Source organism: Vulpes vulpes, chromosome 7, assembly GCF_048418805.1.
Source record: "Vulpes vulpes isolate BD-2025 chromosome 7, VulVul3, whole genome shotgun sequence".
Taxonomy (NCBI): domain Eukaryota; kingdom Metazoa; phylum Chordata; class Mammalia; order Carnivora; family Canidae; genus Vulpes; species Vulpes vulpes.
This window is the reverse complement of record NC_132786.1, coordinates 109,711,615-109,730,852: the sequence shown is the minus strand read 5'-3', so window position 1 is coordinate 109,730,852 and position 19,238 is coordinate 109,711,615. Positions and strand designations below refer to the sequence as shown.

Below are 19,238 nucleotides of genomic sequence, written 5' to 3'. Positions count from 1 at the left end.
CCAATTCACATGCTGAAGCCCTAATGGGATGGTATTTGGAGGAGGTGTGCCTTTGGGAAGTAATTAGGTCATGAGAGTGCAGACCTGATGATTGGATTAGTGTGTCCTTTAAAGAAGAAGAAAGAGAGCCGCTTAGCTAGGTGGGTTTTGGCCTACAGTCTCTTATGAGGTCACATTCAAGATGTTGGCTGGGATTATAGTCATCTGAAGCCTTCACTGGGGCTGGAGGATCTGCTTCAATGTGGCACACTCACATGACTGGCCAGTTGATGTTGGCTTTTGGCAGGAGGCCTCAATTCTCCACCATGTGGAGTTCTCCACAGGGCTGCTTAAGTCTCCTCACAGATTGACTGTGTGGTTCCTTCAGAGCAGGGGATCCATGAGAGAGGTGTGAGTAGCAGTGTTTATGACCAGAACTTGGAAGTCATACAGCAACCATTTACAATAATCTGTTCATCTTGTGGTTAGTCCTGACGTACTATGGAAAAGAAACACACGAGGGTATGAGTACTAGGTAGTGAGGGTCATGGGAGCCATCGTGGAGGCCGATATCATGTTTCCACAACAGAATTAAATGTTCTTGTGTTCAGCAGAAAGAACACCATTTATTTATGGTGTCTTTCTGTGCCCCTGCCACATGCTAGCCATGTGTTAGGTGTAAGGAATGTGGGTGTGAACAAGACAGACAAGGTCCTTGCCTCATGGGGCCCACTGTCTAGCAGGGAGATAGATATTAATCCCTTAAATCATTATTCCATTACAGTTTTTATAAATGCTATGAAAGAAAGGAAGGAAAGGAAGGGAGTTCAATGAGAGCATATGATGAGGGGACCTCGTAGCCTGGGGCAGGGATGGAAGGTGGCTTTCCCTGAGAATGTTCTCTCCTCTGTGCTTCCAGGACATTTTGCACTAAGGTCCACCATGGCACTTCTTCATCCAGTTTTTTTCTCCACCCCTAACTTCTCACCCAAAAGTGAGCTCCCCAGGAGCAAAGATGTCATCTTGATCCAGTTCAGTGTCCCAAGTGCCTGGCCCAGAGCTGAAGGCACACTTGGGGCTTAGCACTTGTGAATTAAGTTGACTGCACAGTCTGACACCTGCAGAGACCTCTTCTCCTCAGAGGCTGTGTTTGGGGCGAGGGAGAGGGCAAGTGTGGAAGAGGTAGGATCCTATTGAGGGTGAAATGGAGTGAATCTGCTGCCCTCCTGTGCAAGTACTACTCCTTAATGGCCTCTGCCCCCATGTGGCTGTTTTCCGAGGCAGCGTGAAAAGAGCCCCCAGAGCTGAATTCTGATGTGGAGGCTGTGATCTGAAGGGGCTCTGGCCAACATCTGTTGTAGTGCATTGGGTTTCCTTGGCTTCGACTCATCCACCAATGGAAACTGCCTGTTTTGGTAGCAGTGAGAATGATAGTCATTATCACATGGCTCAGGCTTATTGCGTGCTTATTATGTGCTGGGCACGGCAATGTGCATTCTCGCCGTCATGTTGTACCTCAGGGCCTTTGCATTAGCTGCCCCTTCAGCCTGCTGTGCTTTTCTCTGGACCTCCCCACTTCCTGTGGGTGCTTGCTCTGATCTCATCATGCTGAGAGGCTCCATGCTGTCTCAGGCTGCACCCCAGGCCCTCTTTATCTTCTCACCTGGCTGCCCTTCTAATCTTTATTGTACTAATCATATCTACTTATTTTAAATATGGACTCTGGGGGCACCTGGATGTTTCAGTTGATTAAGCATCCGACTCTTGCTTTCAGCTCAGGTCATGATCTCAGGGTCCTGGGATCAAACCCCACATCAGGGCTCCACACTTAGCAGAGAGTCTGCTTGAGATTCTCTCTCTCCCCCTCCCCCTCCCCCTCCCCCACTCACTCTCTCTAAAAATAAATAAATAAATCTTAAAGAAAATAAATATAAACTCCGGCATCTTAGTCTGCTTGGGTTTCTATAACAAAGATACCATAGACTAGGCTGGAGTGGGGGTTTTTAAACAACAGACATTTATTTCTCACAGTTCTGGAGGCCCGGAAGTCCAAGATCAAGGCACCAGTGGGTTCTTGATGAAGGCCCAGTTCCTGGTTAGTAGACAGCTGCCTTCTTATTGTATCTTCACATGGCTGAGAAAGAGAGGGGGCTATCTCTCTTCCTTTTCTAATAAGGGCACTAATCCCATCATGGGAGCTCTACTCTCATGACCCAATCACCTCCCAAAGACCCCACCTTTAAGTACCATCACATTAGGGCTTCAGTGTATGAATTTTGGGGAGACACAAACATTTGGTTCATGGCACAGAGAGATAAATAAGGGGGCCACAATGTTTGTCCAGAGGAGTATAAAACATTAAAATTCTCTGTTAGTTGAGATATAAAATTTCACAGTGTGAGCAGTAGTCCTGTTATACCCTCATCCCTTTATGATTGATCAAGTGTTTTTTTATGAGGTAGCTCATTTAGCCCTTTCTTAAAACAACCCTGTGAAGAAGGCAGGACATGTCTCTTGCCTTTAAAGCTGTTTTCTAGAAGCAGCTCTGGCCCAGAGAGGCTGAATGAGGAAGTCAGGACCAGGCAGAGAGAGGCTGGTATCCTACATCAAGCCCTGGGATTCTAAATCCTGAGCTCTGTTGCTGTTCCGTGTTATCAGTGATAAACTACATGTCTGCAGTCCCATGAAAATGCCTCCCATGATGCAGCTTTGCTAACACCCTGCCTGAAGTGAGTAGACACAACTGTTTCTTCCGCTGTGTTTGTCTTCGGCCTCTTCCAAGGTTCCTCTCTGCAGCGCCATGCAGAGGCCCCTGAGGGAATGGTGAAGATGCAGAGGCAGTGGATTTTCTCAAATCTCATCATGAGATTAAATTTAGTTTCCCTAGAGAGTCCTACTCTGCTCTCCAATCTAAAATCTGCGTCCCCACTACCTTCCCATCTCTGAGAGTGCCCTGGACTTTCCTGTCATACTCACATTACAATCCTTAGCTAGGTTCCAAACCTCATTAGCAGAAAAACCTAAGACAGAGAAGGGGAAAACTACCATGCTTCCACCCTGCAGTCAGTGGGGCATGTGAGCTTGTGTGTGTGCTGGGAAGAGAAATTGGGAATTATATAGGAAAAAAAGTGGGGCAGCTGGAGGGGAGGCGGGTGGGGGGATGGGGTAACTGGGTGACAAGCATTAAGGAGGGCACATGACATGATGAGCACTGGGCATTATATGCAATTGATGAGTCACTAAATTCTACCCCCGAAACTAGTAATACAGTGTATGTTAACGAAACTGAATTTAAATAACAAAAATTTTTTTAAAAAGGGGAATTGTGTAGAAACTACAAAGGGAAACAGAGAGGAAAAACACATCAGTCCTGTCCCTTGAAGGTTTGGAATCTGCATTCCAGAAGCACTGAGGCTGCCTTTTCTCCTCTTAACACGACTTACTGCAGGGCCCTCTTAGCGGGAATGTTGTGGAAGTTTAATCCAGCCAGGTGGCGAGACATGATGAGCAACACCCCCTCTCTGAAAATGGATAATCATCAGTTTGCCCCTAATGCTTCATCTCTTGCTCGTTCACCAGCAGATTGTGGTATATTTTAATAGTTTTTTTTCTTAATTAATAAAGCTGGCCACCGAAGGCCAGCTCCCTGGGAGAGTCCTCTTCATCTCCAGCTCATCCTCTTTGTGTCCTCCCAGAGACCACAACAGCATCCTCCTTGTCCCCTTCCCTAAGTCAGTTTTTCTAACATAAGATTAAAGGTCCTGTAGGTGCAGTTTCTGTCTGTCTCTTAGTTTTTTCCTTATTAGTAGTAAAGCGAAAGGACCAGAGGAAGCTTTTGACCTCCTATGATCCCGGAGTTACCTGGAACCAGAATCTAAAGATACCCATTCATGCATTTCTGCAGTAGATGGTTACTGAGAGTCATGTGTCATGCATGCACTTAGCTATGAAGATTAAAAAAAAAAGGCTATTAAGAGCGTGTCCCTACTTTCATGGAACACACATATCGTTGGAAAGGTGGACCCTAAAGAGGTAACACTAACATCATCATCTACCTTTCCCTGAGCATCTCATCGTGACTGTGCTAAGATGGTGCTGAGTGTTCCCCACATTTCATCTTCCACCTTGACAACCTTGAGAGGTTAAGCGTTGTGACTTAAGTGTGCACATGAGGAAAATGACTTGGAGAAGTGTTGGCACACAGCAGAGGAGCCAGGATTCCAGCTGAGGCCCGTCTGACTGGAAAGCCTGTGGTCTTTCCACCTGCCATGACAGGACGCTGGTGTCAAGAGGACAGGAGCAGGATCACAGAGGAACTTGTTCTTTGGGGGTGGTTGCATTTGCTCCCTGATGCATGAGTGGGTGTTCGTTAGTTGGAAAAAGTGGAGAAGAACATGAAGTCAAAGGGAGGCCGTGAATAAAGGCCTGGGGTTGAAGTGTCCAGAGTGGGACTCACAGGTAGAGAGCCGGTGTGCAGGGGTGTGTGGGCTGTGGTGGGAGCTGGAGCCACCTTGTGCAGGGCCTTGGCATCCAGGCACGGACGCTGTCCTGTGGAGCAGGCCGTGGGGAGACTGCAGATAATACTACAAGATAGGACAAAATGGAAGATTGAAAACCCAGATGCCTTCAAAGGCCTGGCAGGAACATAAGCCAGGCAGTGGACTGGTTCATATTTGTCAAGGCAGCTTTGTGCCAGGCACTACTCTGAGTTCTGGGGCTACAGAGAATAAGGCTGCTGGAAGCTGCCTTCAGGGAGCTTATACCCTCTTGTGTCTGGAGACGTGTTTTATGATGGAGACGTGTTTTAATTCCAGATACTGACAGATGCCTGAGAGAGGATGAGGGTCAGAGAAGGATCTGGGGCCATGCCATTTGTGTTGAGACCTGAAAGGTGAAGAGGCTGCTATGCAAGGGATAAGATCTATAAGAAGCAGGGTATGTAGTGGTTCAGAGCAAGGCCTTGGAACTAGCCTGCACAGTGATGACTCTGGTTCTGCCATTTACCAGCTGTGTGGCTTTGAGGAGGTCACCTAGCTTCTCTCTGCCTCAGGAACATCATCTAATAAGTGGGGATAACTATAGCACTACCCCCAAGGGTGGGGAAGAGAACTGCCTGAGTTAGCACATGTAAAATGCTTCAACTGGCACCTGGAAGGGCCTGGAAGGGGAACCGATACTATGGGAATCCTTGTTACCAGTAGCACAGCATTCCAAGCAGGAAAAACACTAACATGGGAATAGGTTTGGTGGCTTTGGGAGCAAGAAAGGAGGCTTGGGTAGCTACGGCTTAGTCAACTAGCACAAGAGGAGATGAGGTCAGATCAGGGAGGGATGTGGAGGCAGCAGTTTGAACACAATGAGAAGCACTGGAGGCATTTAAGCAGAGAAGCCAGGCAATCTGATGGACTCGTGGCAGGCAGAGAAGAGGCAAGAGTGGAGGGAGAGACCCCGGGATGATGTTGGGGTCATCGAAACAAAGGGCCAGAGTTTTAGGAGAGGAGCTAGAAGGACTGGAAGGAATTAGGATACATTTTAGAAATAAGTACTCTAGGGTTTATTGGCGGAAGAGCTATGGGTATGAAGGAAGGAATGGAAATAGGGGTAACTTCACATATTTTTGTCCTGATCACCTGTGGTGGGGAAAGGAGGGTGAGGGATGGTGGTGGCACTTATGGGAAATGCGTGGGGAAGAGGAAGTTTGTAGGAGAAACACAGTTTTCCTCTGGCATGTGTAGTTTGAGAGCCCTAATGCCCGTGTCTCAGGTAGGCAGCTGGGATGAAGCCCGACTGGTGAGAGCAGCGGGGATCCATGCCACTGTGGTGAACTCTTCCCAAGGGAATTCAATTTAAACACTTGCTTGCCAAGCTTAGGACACCTGCCTCCAATTTATGACCCCTCTCCCACAAATGGTTCCCAAACATCCGTCCAGCTGAGAATATAAATTGCCAAGCTAAGAGCCAGCCTTTAACTAGTTGGCCATGGGGCTCTGGCATCAGCAGAGGAGGAGAGCTCCCAGCCTCCTGCTGGTCTCTGCCCCAGGGCCTCTGTGGCTTCATGGCCGGGCCTGGCTTCCTCCACTCCTTCCTAGCCCTCCATTCAGCCACCTAGTGTGCAGACCCTGCGCGAGCCCAGAGGGAAATCGCCTGGGCAGATGCGGGCTCTGCTATGGGGAGCTCAACCCAGTGGACATCTGAGTTCCTTGTCCAAGGGTACAGTGACCTGTGCCTAGTCTTATTTGTTTGATGCTTTTGATCTGCTCAGCCTGCAGCCAGTCAGTAGCGGCGTGATGATCTATGCTGCTGGACAGAGCAATGCTGGACAGGCTGTGTGTGCCTGAGCCAGGCTCGGGAACTGAGTGTGCACGCTCGCTCTCATGAGCTCAAGGTCCTGCAAGGAGCGTGCATGAAAATGGAGCAGCTCCAGCGAGTCCTGGCTGGAGGTTGACTTCTTACCTTGGATCTGAGGAGCTCTTTGCTCATTTTGGGCTTTGTGCCCTCCCTGCTGGCCGCGTGCTCTGGATGGGGAGTGATTTGCTAGTTCAGCTCTGGTCTTTGTCGTGCCCGTGGAGGAGGCTGAGCTTCCCCCTCCCTCTCTGCTCAGACTCTCCCTCTTACATGCATACACTCTCAGTACCTGTCCTTCGGTAGGTTTCAAAGTCCTGCTGTGAACAGTTCTTTCTGATGAAACTGCTAAAAGAAACCAAGGGAATTGGACGTTAAACTCCATAGTGTGCATTTTCAGAACCATGCTGGGGCTTTCCAAAGTGCTCTTAGAAAGTGTGCTTGGCTGCTCCTTTTCAGAGTGGGTTATGTCCTTTAACACCTCGCCGTTCAGAGTGGGGTTCCTGGACCAGCCCCATCAGTATCACCTGGGAGCTTGTCGGAAATGCAGAGTCTCGGGCCCCACGCCTGACCAACTGAAACAGAATCTGCATATTAACAAGCCTCAAGTGATTTGTATGCACAGTGGAATCTGAGGTGGGGTGCTTCAGACAGCAGCCTTCCCGAAAGTGCTCAGTCCGTTTGGACAGCTCCAGATTATAGTCTGGAAGATGGTTCCCAGGTGCCCTTTGTCTTCTGAGAAGCTGAGGATTTGGCTTGGCCTGAAGACCATTGTGGAGGTGAATGTCGTTAAGCAGTGGGGTGCTGAGGCATATTTAAAATAACACATATATTCTCTTCCTCTGGCCCTGATTTAAGTGACTTGACTTTTATGGGAGAAGGCGTCTAGTTATTTTTTGTCAAATGAGGAGGGAACTGGGTGACAGTGTGGGGGTGAGATGGCTCAAGGGGCTGAGGCTATGACAGTTGTCATCAAAGGCTGATTGAGCCCTTAGATGTCATCATTGCAAAGAAGAGCCCTCTAAGGTGTAGAACGGGTTAAAGGTGAAGGGGCCTATCTCCAGGGGTATGTGCTCCCATCCCTAGGGGCGATTCAGGTATGAAGTATGCCCTCCATATGTCTGGGATGTTGTAGGGAATCCTAACAGGATGTGTGGGGTTGGACCTTTTAACATGCATCCCAGCCATGGCACCTGCAGAGAAGAGAAGGGTTCTCAGAACTGGGTTTCAAGCCCAGCATTGCCATTCACTAGCCCTGATTTGGGCAAGTTACTTGCCTTTTCTAAGCTTCAGTCCTCTCATCTATAAATAGGGGTAATAAGACTCACCTCATGGGATGGTGTGAAAATTAAATGAAAATTATGGATCTGAAGTTCCTGTGAGTGCCTGGCATGATGTAGGGTTTTCGTGTTCCTCCTCTCCTGTACACTTTTTTTTGCCTTGTCTGGAGTGAAGTGTAATTAGCCAACAGTTTGAGCAGCCAGCTTGATCCTGGATTTTAATCCCATACAGTTCTGATACTTGTTCTTCTATGAGCAAGGACCTTTCATTTAGCATTCAACAGAGTTTGGATCAGGTCATGTATTAATATCATGTTTCCCCAGCTAGGCCCCAGGCTCTGTGAGGTCAGGGCCTGGTACCTTGGGCAGGTGGTTTCCACAGAAATACCAGGTACCGCATTACATTCACTTTGCAACAACTCTACCAGTATCCACGCCAGGAAGCTCCGTGCCTGACCTTTGGGCCTCGGCTGGACTCCAGGACACCAGTAATGTCCATCCTTGCATTCAGCACAGTGACGAGAAAGAGTGGGTGCAGGGCAGACTCAACAGAGGTTAATCAATTGTTTGGTTTAAGTCACAGGAAGCCACGAAAAGTCAGTTTGAAACCGACAACTTGGAAAGAAGGATCAGGAAATGGAAGCAAGGACGTGATCGAAATAAATAAATTTCACTTTTTTATTAATATCCCACTTTGTTCCATAGAAGGATTGGTACATGCAGCAAAATAGAAATAAAACATAATTTGTGGAATGAGGTAGGATAGAGGCAAATAAGCAAATATATAAAATCAGGACCAGGGAAGAAAGAAATACATTTCGTGAGTCTTCCCATATGACCTAAATTCCTCCAAATTAAAAAAAAGAAAGTAAAGGAAATATGTTTCCCAAGCTGTCTTCTCAGATTGGCAAAGGCTTGTGTGATTTCCCTTCTGTGTGTTTCGTCACACCCTGGGCCGAGTGAGCCAGCGAGCCATGCTGCCTTCTGGCCGGCAAGCCCTGCCCTCTGTAAGGGTTTGGCTGTTACCCTAGGAGAGAAGGGCCTGCGAGGTGCACCATCCCTGCCACTCTCAAATTATCAGCCCTGATGAGTCATCACTACAAATTGGTTTTATTTTCTTTTGTGCAAGAACTTGATTCAGAGTCGACTTGACAGCCAAATTGGCCCGGAAGGTATAATGAGGCGATGCTGAGCATCTCTGAATATAGAAAGGGGAAAAGGAAGAGGCTGAGGGGTGGCGATGTCTTTTATGTCATTTGGACACAAATTCCAGCTGGATTGCAGAGCTCTGTTCTGTTTCAGGAACAGAAGAGCAGGGGTACATTCCTCTGCGAGCTTCTAACCTGAGGCTGAGTTGAGGGGAGACAAGGGCCTCCCTGACCAGGCCTGGGTGGTGGTAGGACTCAGCAAATAGTACTACCATTCAGGTGCTGACAGTGTTGGAAGTGCGAGGGAGAGCACCGGGGTTTAAGAGCGCTGGCTCTGGAGTAAGGTAGTGCTGGATTCAGTTTCCAGATCTGCTGCTCCCTGGTTGTTTCAGGCAATTAAGGTCTCAGAGACTCAGTTTCCACATCTGGAAAATGGGAAAATAATAGCAATATCCTCAGAGAGTTGCTGTGAAGATAAAATCAGGTAAGAAATGAGCAGCGCCTAGTCTGACCCTTAGTTATTATATAGCTCGCACTTCTCTTTTTAAGCAACTCCAATAACATATTTTATATAAGTGTTTAACTCAGTTATCTTTGTGAATTATACACTTTGTGGCCCTATTCTTTGATGTGCCATCCAAGCTGTCAGGGACTTTCCCACGTCGCCCTCTGGCCTCCCCCACCCCGGCCACCGCAGGCTTTGATAATACCTCAGACCCGGCATCAGAAGCCTCCTCCACACAGCACTTTTGTCAGCCTTCGTTGTTAATTAGAGTTACACATTTTTGTGCTTAAGGTGGATCCTGGGGGTGTCAGGCATTGATATTTATCAAACCCAGTGGGGAAAAAGGAAGCCAGACCCTTTACGCCCTGCTGGACACACCACAATGTGGGAGTTAAAGAGATTGACCGCATCCTCTTCCTGAGAACGCTGGGCTCGGAGCTGGAGAAAAGGATGTTTCCAACTCTGCTGCTTGGCTCTGGTCTGATCTTGGACAAGTCACTTGATCTCTTGGAATGTCAGTTTCCTCACCTGTTAAAGAGAATAGGCCTCCCGAGGCTCTTTTTATGAGTTGTAGTGCTTCTCATGCCAACATGAATTTGATTCTTGTTTCTATTCCCTTGTCACTATTTTCTACCTAAGGAGGGTGTGGGAGGGTTAGGGAGCCAGCTGGTAGCTGGGGCTCTTGCATGAACAAGGCAGTGAAGCTCTTTTGTACTTAGCGTCTCCCTATTCTGGATGCCATTGCTGTGGGTCCTGGCACCAGCACCCACCTCGCAAAAGGATCCCTCTCTGCTGGCAGTCTCTGGGTTTGTGGCAGGTATGAGGTCCTAGGCAGGTGAGCTCCCCCACTCTCAGTAGGCCAGTATGTGGCTCTCACGGGGCCTAGAGGTGTGAGGGAGACGGGAAGGCCTCAATAAGACCCTTACCTGGATGCAGCCCTCTTTGAAGCATGGCTCCTCTCTGCCTACCCTTTTTGGAAAGCAAAAGAGGCTAAATGGAAATGGACTTTGGAGCCAGGTACAACTAGCTTTGGATTGGAGTTTTGCCACACAACTGTGTGGTCTTAGTAAAGGTACCTGACCCTTCTGAATTCCAGTGGCTTGAATATTTATCAAATGGGAATGGCAGTCTTGCTGGGGGCGAAGGCAGGGGCCAGGACTGGTTGTTCACAGCCTTACCTGGTATCTACAGTTTAGTCAGTGCTTGATAAATATTTCTGAAGGGCCGAATTGGTTCTTACAGAACATATAAGTGCTCACTCTGTGCTAGTGTCCTTGCACTGTCCCCTTCCACTTCTCCTTCCAGTTCTTGGCCCCCATTGCACTCTGCATGGTACATTGGTAGAAGATTGGTCATTGATTCATATGATAAATATTGTGTGCCAGGCGGTTAGGCCCTGTGGATGTAGTAGTTCTTTCATTGACAGAGAATCCATGCTCAGAGTTTGGATCACATCACCATGATCATGTGATCATGATCATGACCTTCTTCCCTGGTGCTGGTCCAGAGAACCCATTGTAGTGGAAGGAGAAAGGCAATGAGCCCAATGAATAAGGTACAGAGCATATGAAAGGTGACAGTGCTGGAGGGAGGAATAGAGAAGGCAAGGGGAATGGGGGCAGAGGAAGATGGGGAGTCGGGGATTGTGACCTTAGTAATGGAATGGTCATGGAAGGCCTTACTTAGAGGGTGACAGCTAAGCAAAGATGATGATCTTGGACCAAGTCTCTCTCCCCAGCATCCATCCAGTTGCTGTTGCTTGGGATTTCTCAAGCTGACGGCAGTGTGAGGTGAGGCCAAACAGCTGTGGGTTCATCTTTTATAGTAACTTAGGAAGGTGCCTAGAACCTCATTCCAAGCCTCTCTTCTCTGGGAGTCCCTTGTGCCTGGCCTTCCAGCCACCAGGCTTCTCAAAGGACTGACCTCACCTTGAGAGGGTCCCTGGGCTGGCCTCAGAGATTGTGGCAAAGCAGCAGACAGCCAGTGCATTGGGGAGATTTCCTTTCAGGGGGCCAGGCTCTGTTCCCAGCTTGCTTGCTTACTGTGTGTTCGCCCTGGCACCCAGCACCCCAGCTGCGTTTATCCTCACCCAGGTGCCACAGCTTTCAAAACAAGGGTGGCAGTGTTTTGGTGCTAGTTTTGGTTACAAAGCAGTGTGCACCTGCCCAGGTCACCACCACAACTGTTTGGACCACCCTCCCATCCTGTCCTGATGGCCTGGATTGTTTGTAGTTTAGCTCGGTCATCACCACCACCTTCATTGCCTGGGGTTGGGGTGCTCATTGTTCTGAGTTAACTTCCTGTCTCTCCTGCCTCCCTCTCACAGGTCTCCATGGCAAATCTTCCTTTAAGATTTGCTTCTGGCTATTTATTGGAAGAGGGTGGGCGGTGGAGGGTGTGCAATACAACAGACATATCAGGGGCACACTTTGTTTAGAACACTGCTTTTCACATGTGACTAGCTTCTGAGGCAATTGGTTAAAACCCAGACTCCTGTCCCCACTTGCAAGGATTCTAATTTAGTGTTTCTGGGCTGGATCATCATCATCATCATCATCATCATCATCATCATCATCATCATCAAATCAATTCCCTAGCTCATCAGGCTGGGATAAACCCAGATTGGAAGGCATAGCTTTCTTCCCTAATTTATTGGTATGTCAAGACTGAGTGAAATCTACTGTTGCAGTCCAGCCAGAGCCTTGCCCAGTGCTGAGCTCATAGTTGGTGCTCGGTACACATGTGTTGGAGGTTGGAGGCAACCCTTTTATAAGAAATCCTTTAAAAAAAAAATCCTTCACAGTCTGAAGAATTGCTCACTAATGGGGCCCCATACTTATATTTGCAGTTTTAACAGTTGATATTTTTTTTTCTTAAAGCAGAGGCATGTCCCTGTTCAGGATTTTAATGACAAAACAAAAGCGTCTTGAAAAGAAGATCTGAATAGGGGTAATTATTTTCGAAGGAATTTGAGCCACACCTTCCTTCCTGAATGTTGCTTTGATAAAGATGTATGAAGTTACACCATCTATCAGTACTTCTCAGCTGCTCAGTGGAATCACCTGGCGGCTTAACAGGTTTGATGCTTGGGTCCTATCCCCAAGGCTCTGTTTAATTGGTCTGGGGTGTGGCCTAGGCATCAGGATTTTAAGAAGTTCCCTAGGTAATTCTAATGTGTGGCCAGGACTGCAAATCCCTGACCTAGAAAGAGTGGAACTCCTTGGAGAGTAGAGTGAAAGATTTGTTTCTTGATTCTTACAGGGAGTGCTCTTGGACTAGAGATGGAAAGTCCCCTGGATTCTGTGATCCAAGACTACTCTAGAATCTGAATCTAAAACAATTGATATAAATGATTAAATAGACATACACACATAATATCTAAATTTTTAATGTATATCAGATAATAGTCAATTGTTTTCTACCCCTTTAATAAAAACATTTTTCCTAATTATAAACATAGTGCATGATTATCATAAACTATTGCGTTTATGGAGAGAAGTATAAAGTAGGTTAAAAATTTTCCCAAATGCCAGCATACAGGAGAAATAATTACTAATATATCTGGTACACATCTTTCCACTTGTTTCTCTGTGTCTGTCAGCCTGGATGTACAGTTCAGTGTTGATGGAATAAATGGTATATAATGGTCTCTGTGTTTTGCCGAACTACATGATATAGATAATTTTCCTTAAATCGTCATAACCCTTTTTATGAGATTTTGCCAAATTCAAGGTCTAATTGCATCTGATAAATGGAACATCTCCTTTGTAGTTAAAATTTGTTGTATATATATATATTTAAAAATAAAGGGCAAACAGCAGCATATGAGAGCTCCTGCGCTGGTCAAGGAGCCTGAGTGTGTCTGAGCAGTCTCTGGAGCATACCTGGGTAGTTTGTGGGCTGGGGACAGAGGGAGCTTAGTAAGCTTGGCTATAACCGTTTTTCGTAGTGCTAGTCTCTGTTGAGTTTTAGTTTCATTCTTTAGGCTTTTACTCTTTTTTTTCCCCAAAGGTTTTACTTATTTATTCATGAGAGACAGAGAGAGAGAGAGACAGACAGAGAGAGGCAGAGACACAGGCAGAGGGAGAAGCAGGCTCCATGCAGGGAGCATGATTTGGGACTCGATCCCGGGTCTCCAGGATCACACCCTGGGCTGAAGGACATGCTAAACTACTGAGCCACTTGGGCTGCCCGAGAGAGACTCTTAAGTAGGCACAGAGCCCGAAGTGGGGCTTGATCTCACGACCCTGAGATCATGACCTGATCCAAAATCAAGAGTTGGATGTTTAACTGATTGGGCCATCCAGGCGTCCCCAAAATCTCTTGCTTTTTAAATGTTTTAGAACATTGTAGGGCCAAACAACATACTTGGGACTTAGGTTCTTGGTCTACTAAGCCATCTGTAGCAGTAGTATTGATTCAGTCTCTAGATTTAGTTCTAAAAATATATTTTTAAAGACTTATTTATTTTATGATAGACATAGAGAAGCAGAGACGCAGGCAGAGGGAGAAGCAGGCTCCATGCTGGGAGCCCGACACGGGACTCGATCCCGGGACTCCAGGATCGCGCCCTGGGCCAAAGGCAGGCACCAAACCACTGAGCCACCCTGGGATCCCTTCACCCCAGAATCTTAAAGGATGAATAGGAGTTGGCAGGTGAAGCAGTGGGAGGGGTGTCTGGGGAAGGGAGCAGAAGGAACAAGGGTAAGGAGGAGAGAGGATGAGTAGGGTGGGTTTGGGAATTCAGTTTAGAGCATGTGACTGAAGAGTGCTCTGGCAAATAGAATGAGCTGAGAAGAATAGATGGGATCAGGTGTTGGATACCAGGTCACGTTGGCTGGACTGTGTCTTGTAAATGTTGGCGCATCCCTGGAGACCTTTAAGTAAGGGAGTGTGGCACTGGGTCTGCGTTTAGAAAAATAATACCGTTGGCATAGTTCAGATTCCTTCTGGGTAGAGCCAACTCTCTGGGTACTTCACTGGCCTAGATCTTGCTTCCTGCCTCTCCTGGTGTGACTTGGATCTGGGTCAGCAGTCCCCATCCTTGGTTTGGGTGGCAGGGAGAGGAGGAAAAAGCTCTTGGGCCAGGAAATAGTCACTGCTGCTTGTAAAATGGTGACAGTATTGTCACTGCTCCTCTTCCTTCCCACAGGGAAAATGTTCACTCTCCAAGTTTTCGTGGTTGCTGGTGTTTTCAGCAATGGCAGGGGTCTTCATTTTCCTGCTTTAACAGCAGCCCATCAATTTCTGCAGCAAGTATTTTGAGGGGGGTAAAAGCCTTGCTCTCTTTCTTTAGAGACCGATGGTGTCTAAAGAGGAAATAATTTGAACTCAAGATCAGGGAAACTCATGTCTATACTGTACTAACTAGGGCTGGTTTCTCCCTCCCTCTCTTGCCCTCTTTTCTTTTTGAAATGTGGGGTGTGGGAGGTAACAGGAGCAGGATGCAATGTCACCTCCCTCTGCTGGTCGTTTTGTATAATATCTTGTTTGTGATCCACAAAGTGCAGACAATGGGCAATGCAAATGACGGAAAGGTAGACGGAGACTGAATCCGTTAACTTTTAAAATCTGCCCACGTGTAGTGAATTGTGAAGTCATTACCTTTGTGAGAGGGTGAAAGGTTTTTTTTTTTTTTTTTTTTTTTTTTTTTTTTTTTTTTTACTCCTTCCATTCTTTGCAAATTGATGTAATGTTTATGAAGTAGTTATTTCTTTTATCTGGCTATTGCAACTTGCCTACATTAAGGATTACTCCAGCAATCTCTTTTGTTCTGCCTATATAGTGAGTCAGTGGTCTTTTTTTTTTTTTTTTTTTGTAAGCTAAAGTGAACAGGTTTTTCCGATTAATTGCTTTGGGTGCTCTGTTCAAGTTGATCACAAATATTTGTGCCGGTTTACTATGAATATATCAAAAAACCAAGCTGTTATCATTATGGGCATTAAAAGTGATATTTGAAGTGAGTGAAACTTGTGTTTCTACTTAATGATTGATCTCTATTTTGAATCCCAAAGATGGTGTTTATAAATATAAGGGCTATTCATCATGACTCTACCCTGCTTGTTAGTATCTACATTTAAATATCCTCCTAATAAAAACTAACCTTGTTGTTGTCTTCTGAAATCCTGTCTTAGCTTTGCCCCTGTCCATCTAAGCAGACTGGATTTATGGGGTGGGCGCATTTAACGGCCTGATAAGAGGAAGCTTGAACATACACTGACTTGGAACTCAGGCATTCACCATACTCTCTTATGATGTGGGTATAAGCCAACGAATACCTATAGGCATAGTAAACTATATATTGTGTAGGTCCTCTCCAGGTTTATTCAGATGTACTCATCAAAATTATTAAGACGTTTCCCTAATTTAGACATTGAGAACAGCTCTGGAAATACAGAAAGAGAGGGAGTGAAGTTGCTTTTATTCTCTTACAAAGATCCTCAAACATAGTTTAATGTCAAATCCTCCAGAGGGTTAGCTATAGGTTGGGGATATTCTGTGGACTATGTGCTTTGTTCTTATTGCATTGTCTGCTTTTTTTTCCAGTTGCAAATGAAGCTGGAGACAAGACTGCCAGACCACTTGCCCGCTTCTCTCGTGAGTAGAACTTGTATCACTCCTTTCCTGGGCTCCTTCAGAGGCCTTTTTGCCTGCATGGTACACCTTTGTAATGCTGCCAGGTGTCAGTAAAACAATGTCAATAAAAGAGTAATATAAGAGATATCTTCAACAGGTTAATATTTCATTTGAACCCCATTGAGAATGAGCTATTCATTGCTATTGCCTTTTCAATCCTTAGAACTGTGTGTCATTCATCAAACTATGCTCCAGTGTTTTGCTATTCTGAGTGGGGTCCTGGGAGCTGGAGAGTTGACATCACCTGGGGATTTTTAGAAATGAAGAACCCCAGGCTTAAGGAATCAGAATCTGAATGCGACAAATCCCTGGTGATTTCTGTGCACATTTGAGTTCGCGAACCGCTCACTGGGAATCCCCTCAGCGAGCCCCACAGTAGAGGTGGGCTTTTTATGAAGATAGTGTGACAAAGAGTGTATGAAATGCTTGTAGTTGCCAAGGTCCACACATGTGTGAAAGCATCACACATGTGATGCTTTATGGGCTGCCTCCACTGGCTTTACCTCGTTTAGGTGACATTTTGAAGCTCAGATAGATTGAAAGATTGAATTGTTTTCCTTGGGCACAGGGATCCCGTAAGGGCCTTGGAGTTTCCCATCGATTTCTCTTGACTCTTTCATCTCCAGGTCTGGATCATAATGGGAGAATAGGAGCCAAACGCCCTCAGTGTTTTCTGTGCCAGTGTGACCAGCCAATTAATGCTCTCCCTAGAAGGAAAACCCAGATGCCAATAAGGGAGCAGAAATACAAGAGGTTGAGCAGGGCTGGGTGGGTATGCTTCCCACAGAGTAGAGAAATGGTGAACTGTCCATCAAAATAGATGGATTTTTCTTTCCAGCACTATCACTACTTGCTGCCTTTTGCTTAAAGTAGTTTTGCTGATGCTTTCTGGCTTCAGTTTTTCCATCTGAAAAATAGAGAATTCATACCCATCTTCTCTCCTTTATACAAAAAGTTACCTATTTTTTTTTTTTAAGTTACCTATTTTTGAAGTCATGGTACACAAGTGCTCAGTGACTGCATTGTTACAGAAGGTCGATCAATTAAGGCAGATCAAGTCTTGAGTGTGGGTTCCGCCCATAGTAAGCCTTAATGCATAGAATAGAAAGTATAATTTCTCTATTTACAGGGCCTCCTTCTAGAATTATGCCTTCCAGCTCTTTTGGGGGAGGCTTCAAAATTTTGGGATTGATTCCTAGAAATGGTTTTTATAGAACTGTAATAATACATGATAATGCACGAGCATTAAGTGCTCACATTTTAGGAGCTGTGTAATAAAACCCTCGCTTCTCACGGCCCTCCTACCTGGAGCCATTACTTCCCAAAATAGGGATTTCGTCCCACACCTCAACGAGGAGATGAATATACTTTTAGTCCCTTTGTTTCTTATCTCCTGAGCAGTAGTCAGGCAAATTAATAAGCTGGAGTGGTAACCCAACCACGCTGTGTGCATTGTGCTGCGTGCGCCTCTGCGGGAGTGCCTGGTGCTTTTGATGCTCATTGCGACATGTGAGAAGGGGATGGGACAAGGGGCATCACCATGAAGTCAGAATGAAAGCTGGAGCAGCTGGTCCCTTCCCAGGCAGAAGAAGGTGACTTCGCTTGTAAATGACTTTCACAAAACTTCTGAGTTGTGTGTCTGGGTTGGAAGGATATGTCACTTGAAAGCTTATTCATAGCAGATAAGTGAGGACATGAGAGCAACAAAATATACAGGCTAAACGCAATTAGTGGCAAACCACTGAAGTTGGGCTGATTCTGGAACCAAAATAAAGGCAAAAGAATTTCTTGACTGTGCAATGTCCTGGGTAGGGGGGAGTCGGATGGTACCATTAGTTCCTAAATTGTTTTCCCCCCTATATTTTTTTGTAGCAAATACTAGAGAGAGAAAATTAGGTGGCCTTTAGAAGAAAAAAAAATATTTTCTTTTTTTTGGTGGAGATGATGGAGAATAAACCCAGAACCTCGTGTAGAAAAAAATAATTCTTAATGTAGCATTGTCTCATTGGTACTCTATTTATTTAACTATATCGAAAATGACCTTGAGGCTGTGGTATGGTGTGAATGAAATGTTCAATTTGGGGAGATTGGAAGGATTTGGATGACAGACTTTTCTTTGGAGGCTAGAAGATGAGGTTCTGCAACATTCTCTAATTTTGGCACCCACAAAGACACACATAGAGCCCTAATGTTGTGCACTGCCCAGCGTGGATGTAGGCCTGATGGGATGGGAAACAAGAACATAGGCTGTAAATGCTTTGAAAACTGTACCCACTGAGATGGGGGGTGGGGTGGTCTACAGAAAAGAGCTCAGGGCCGGAAGGGAAGGGCTGGACCTGTGGCCTTCCAAATCATACCCAGAGTTGCATTCCCTTTAGGGGTCTCACAGTCTGATTCCTGATGCTTCTGGAGTATGCTTCTCATTTCTCTATAGATTTTGCCTATGCTTGAATCAGTGTACTTTTCTCAGCTTCCCCATATTGCAAGAGATGAGCTGTGTTGATTATATCAAGAAATCCTAAAGGAGAACAAAAGGGAAGTAGAGTGTAGGAATCATGAAAACATTTGGCTTTTCCAAGGGGTGGTTTCTGATTCCGCCTTAGCCAGCTGGTTTAATAGCCTCACAGGCCTTATTCTGATCACTTCTGCAATATAACCAACCTGTGCTTGGCTTTCTTCTTGGAGCCCCTATCTCTTAGTGGTTGACACTACTACCCAGAACTATTGAGCCTTCCTCAAAGAAATCAATACCAGAATCAATACCAGGTCAAGCTCAGTTACTGTCACCTTCAGATTGGAGACACTCGATGTGGCATCAAATAGTAGTGGTGGTGGACACTGCGGGGTGAATCTTGTGAGTCTCTGTATCCTATCAGGGCCCTTTTATCACCTTGTGCCCATCATTTTATGCTTAGAAGTGGTTTTTGATCAACCTGACCTTAACCAGAGCATTTGTTTAACAGCCATGGGCATGGAGAGTAGCCAGGAAGTCATTCCTCTAAGAGTGGAGGTGAGGAAGGAGAAGGAAGGAGAGGGAGGGAGGGAGGGGCATGAGATTCAGAGACAGTGGAGAATATTATCTTACCCTCCAACACCTACAGAAGAATGATGATGTCAAGAGAATGAGGAATTGAGAGTGACCCTGATCATAAGGTACTTTGTGAGCCCAAGATACATTGGCTTTGGACCCACAAATGGTCTAGAATGGCAGCTGTCACGTGGCTAGCTGTCCTGGGGCTGGAGCTCCTGTGTGTGGGGACTTCCCACCCCTGCATCAGCACCAGGGTTGAGGGGTGATGAGCCTGTAGAGCACCTCACCTCAGTACCGCCTGCAGAGCTGATAGCGGG

General features: G+C 46.2%; 1 protein-coding gene across 8 annotated transcripts in view; it reads left to right on the top strand.

Annotated features, from left to right (window-relative positions):
* Nucleotides 1–19,238, top strand: part of PDE1C (phosphodiesterase 1C) — a 570,553-nt gene that overhangs the window by 160,163 nt on the left and 391,152 nt on the right. For all 8 annotated transcript variants that reach the window (XR_012002742.1, XM_072764662.1, XM_072764660.1 and 5 more), the window contains one exon: nucleotides 15,801–15,851. Coding sequence is in view for 7 of the 8 variants with exons in the window: in XM_072764662.1 (XP_072620763.1) it covers nucleotides 15,801–15,851 (51 nt within the window). In the remaining variant the exon portion in view is untranslated. The remainder of the gene's footprint in view (nucleotides 1–15,800; nucleotides 15,852–19,238) is intronic.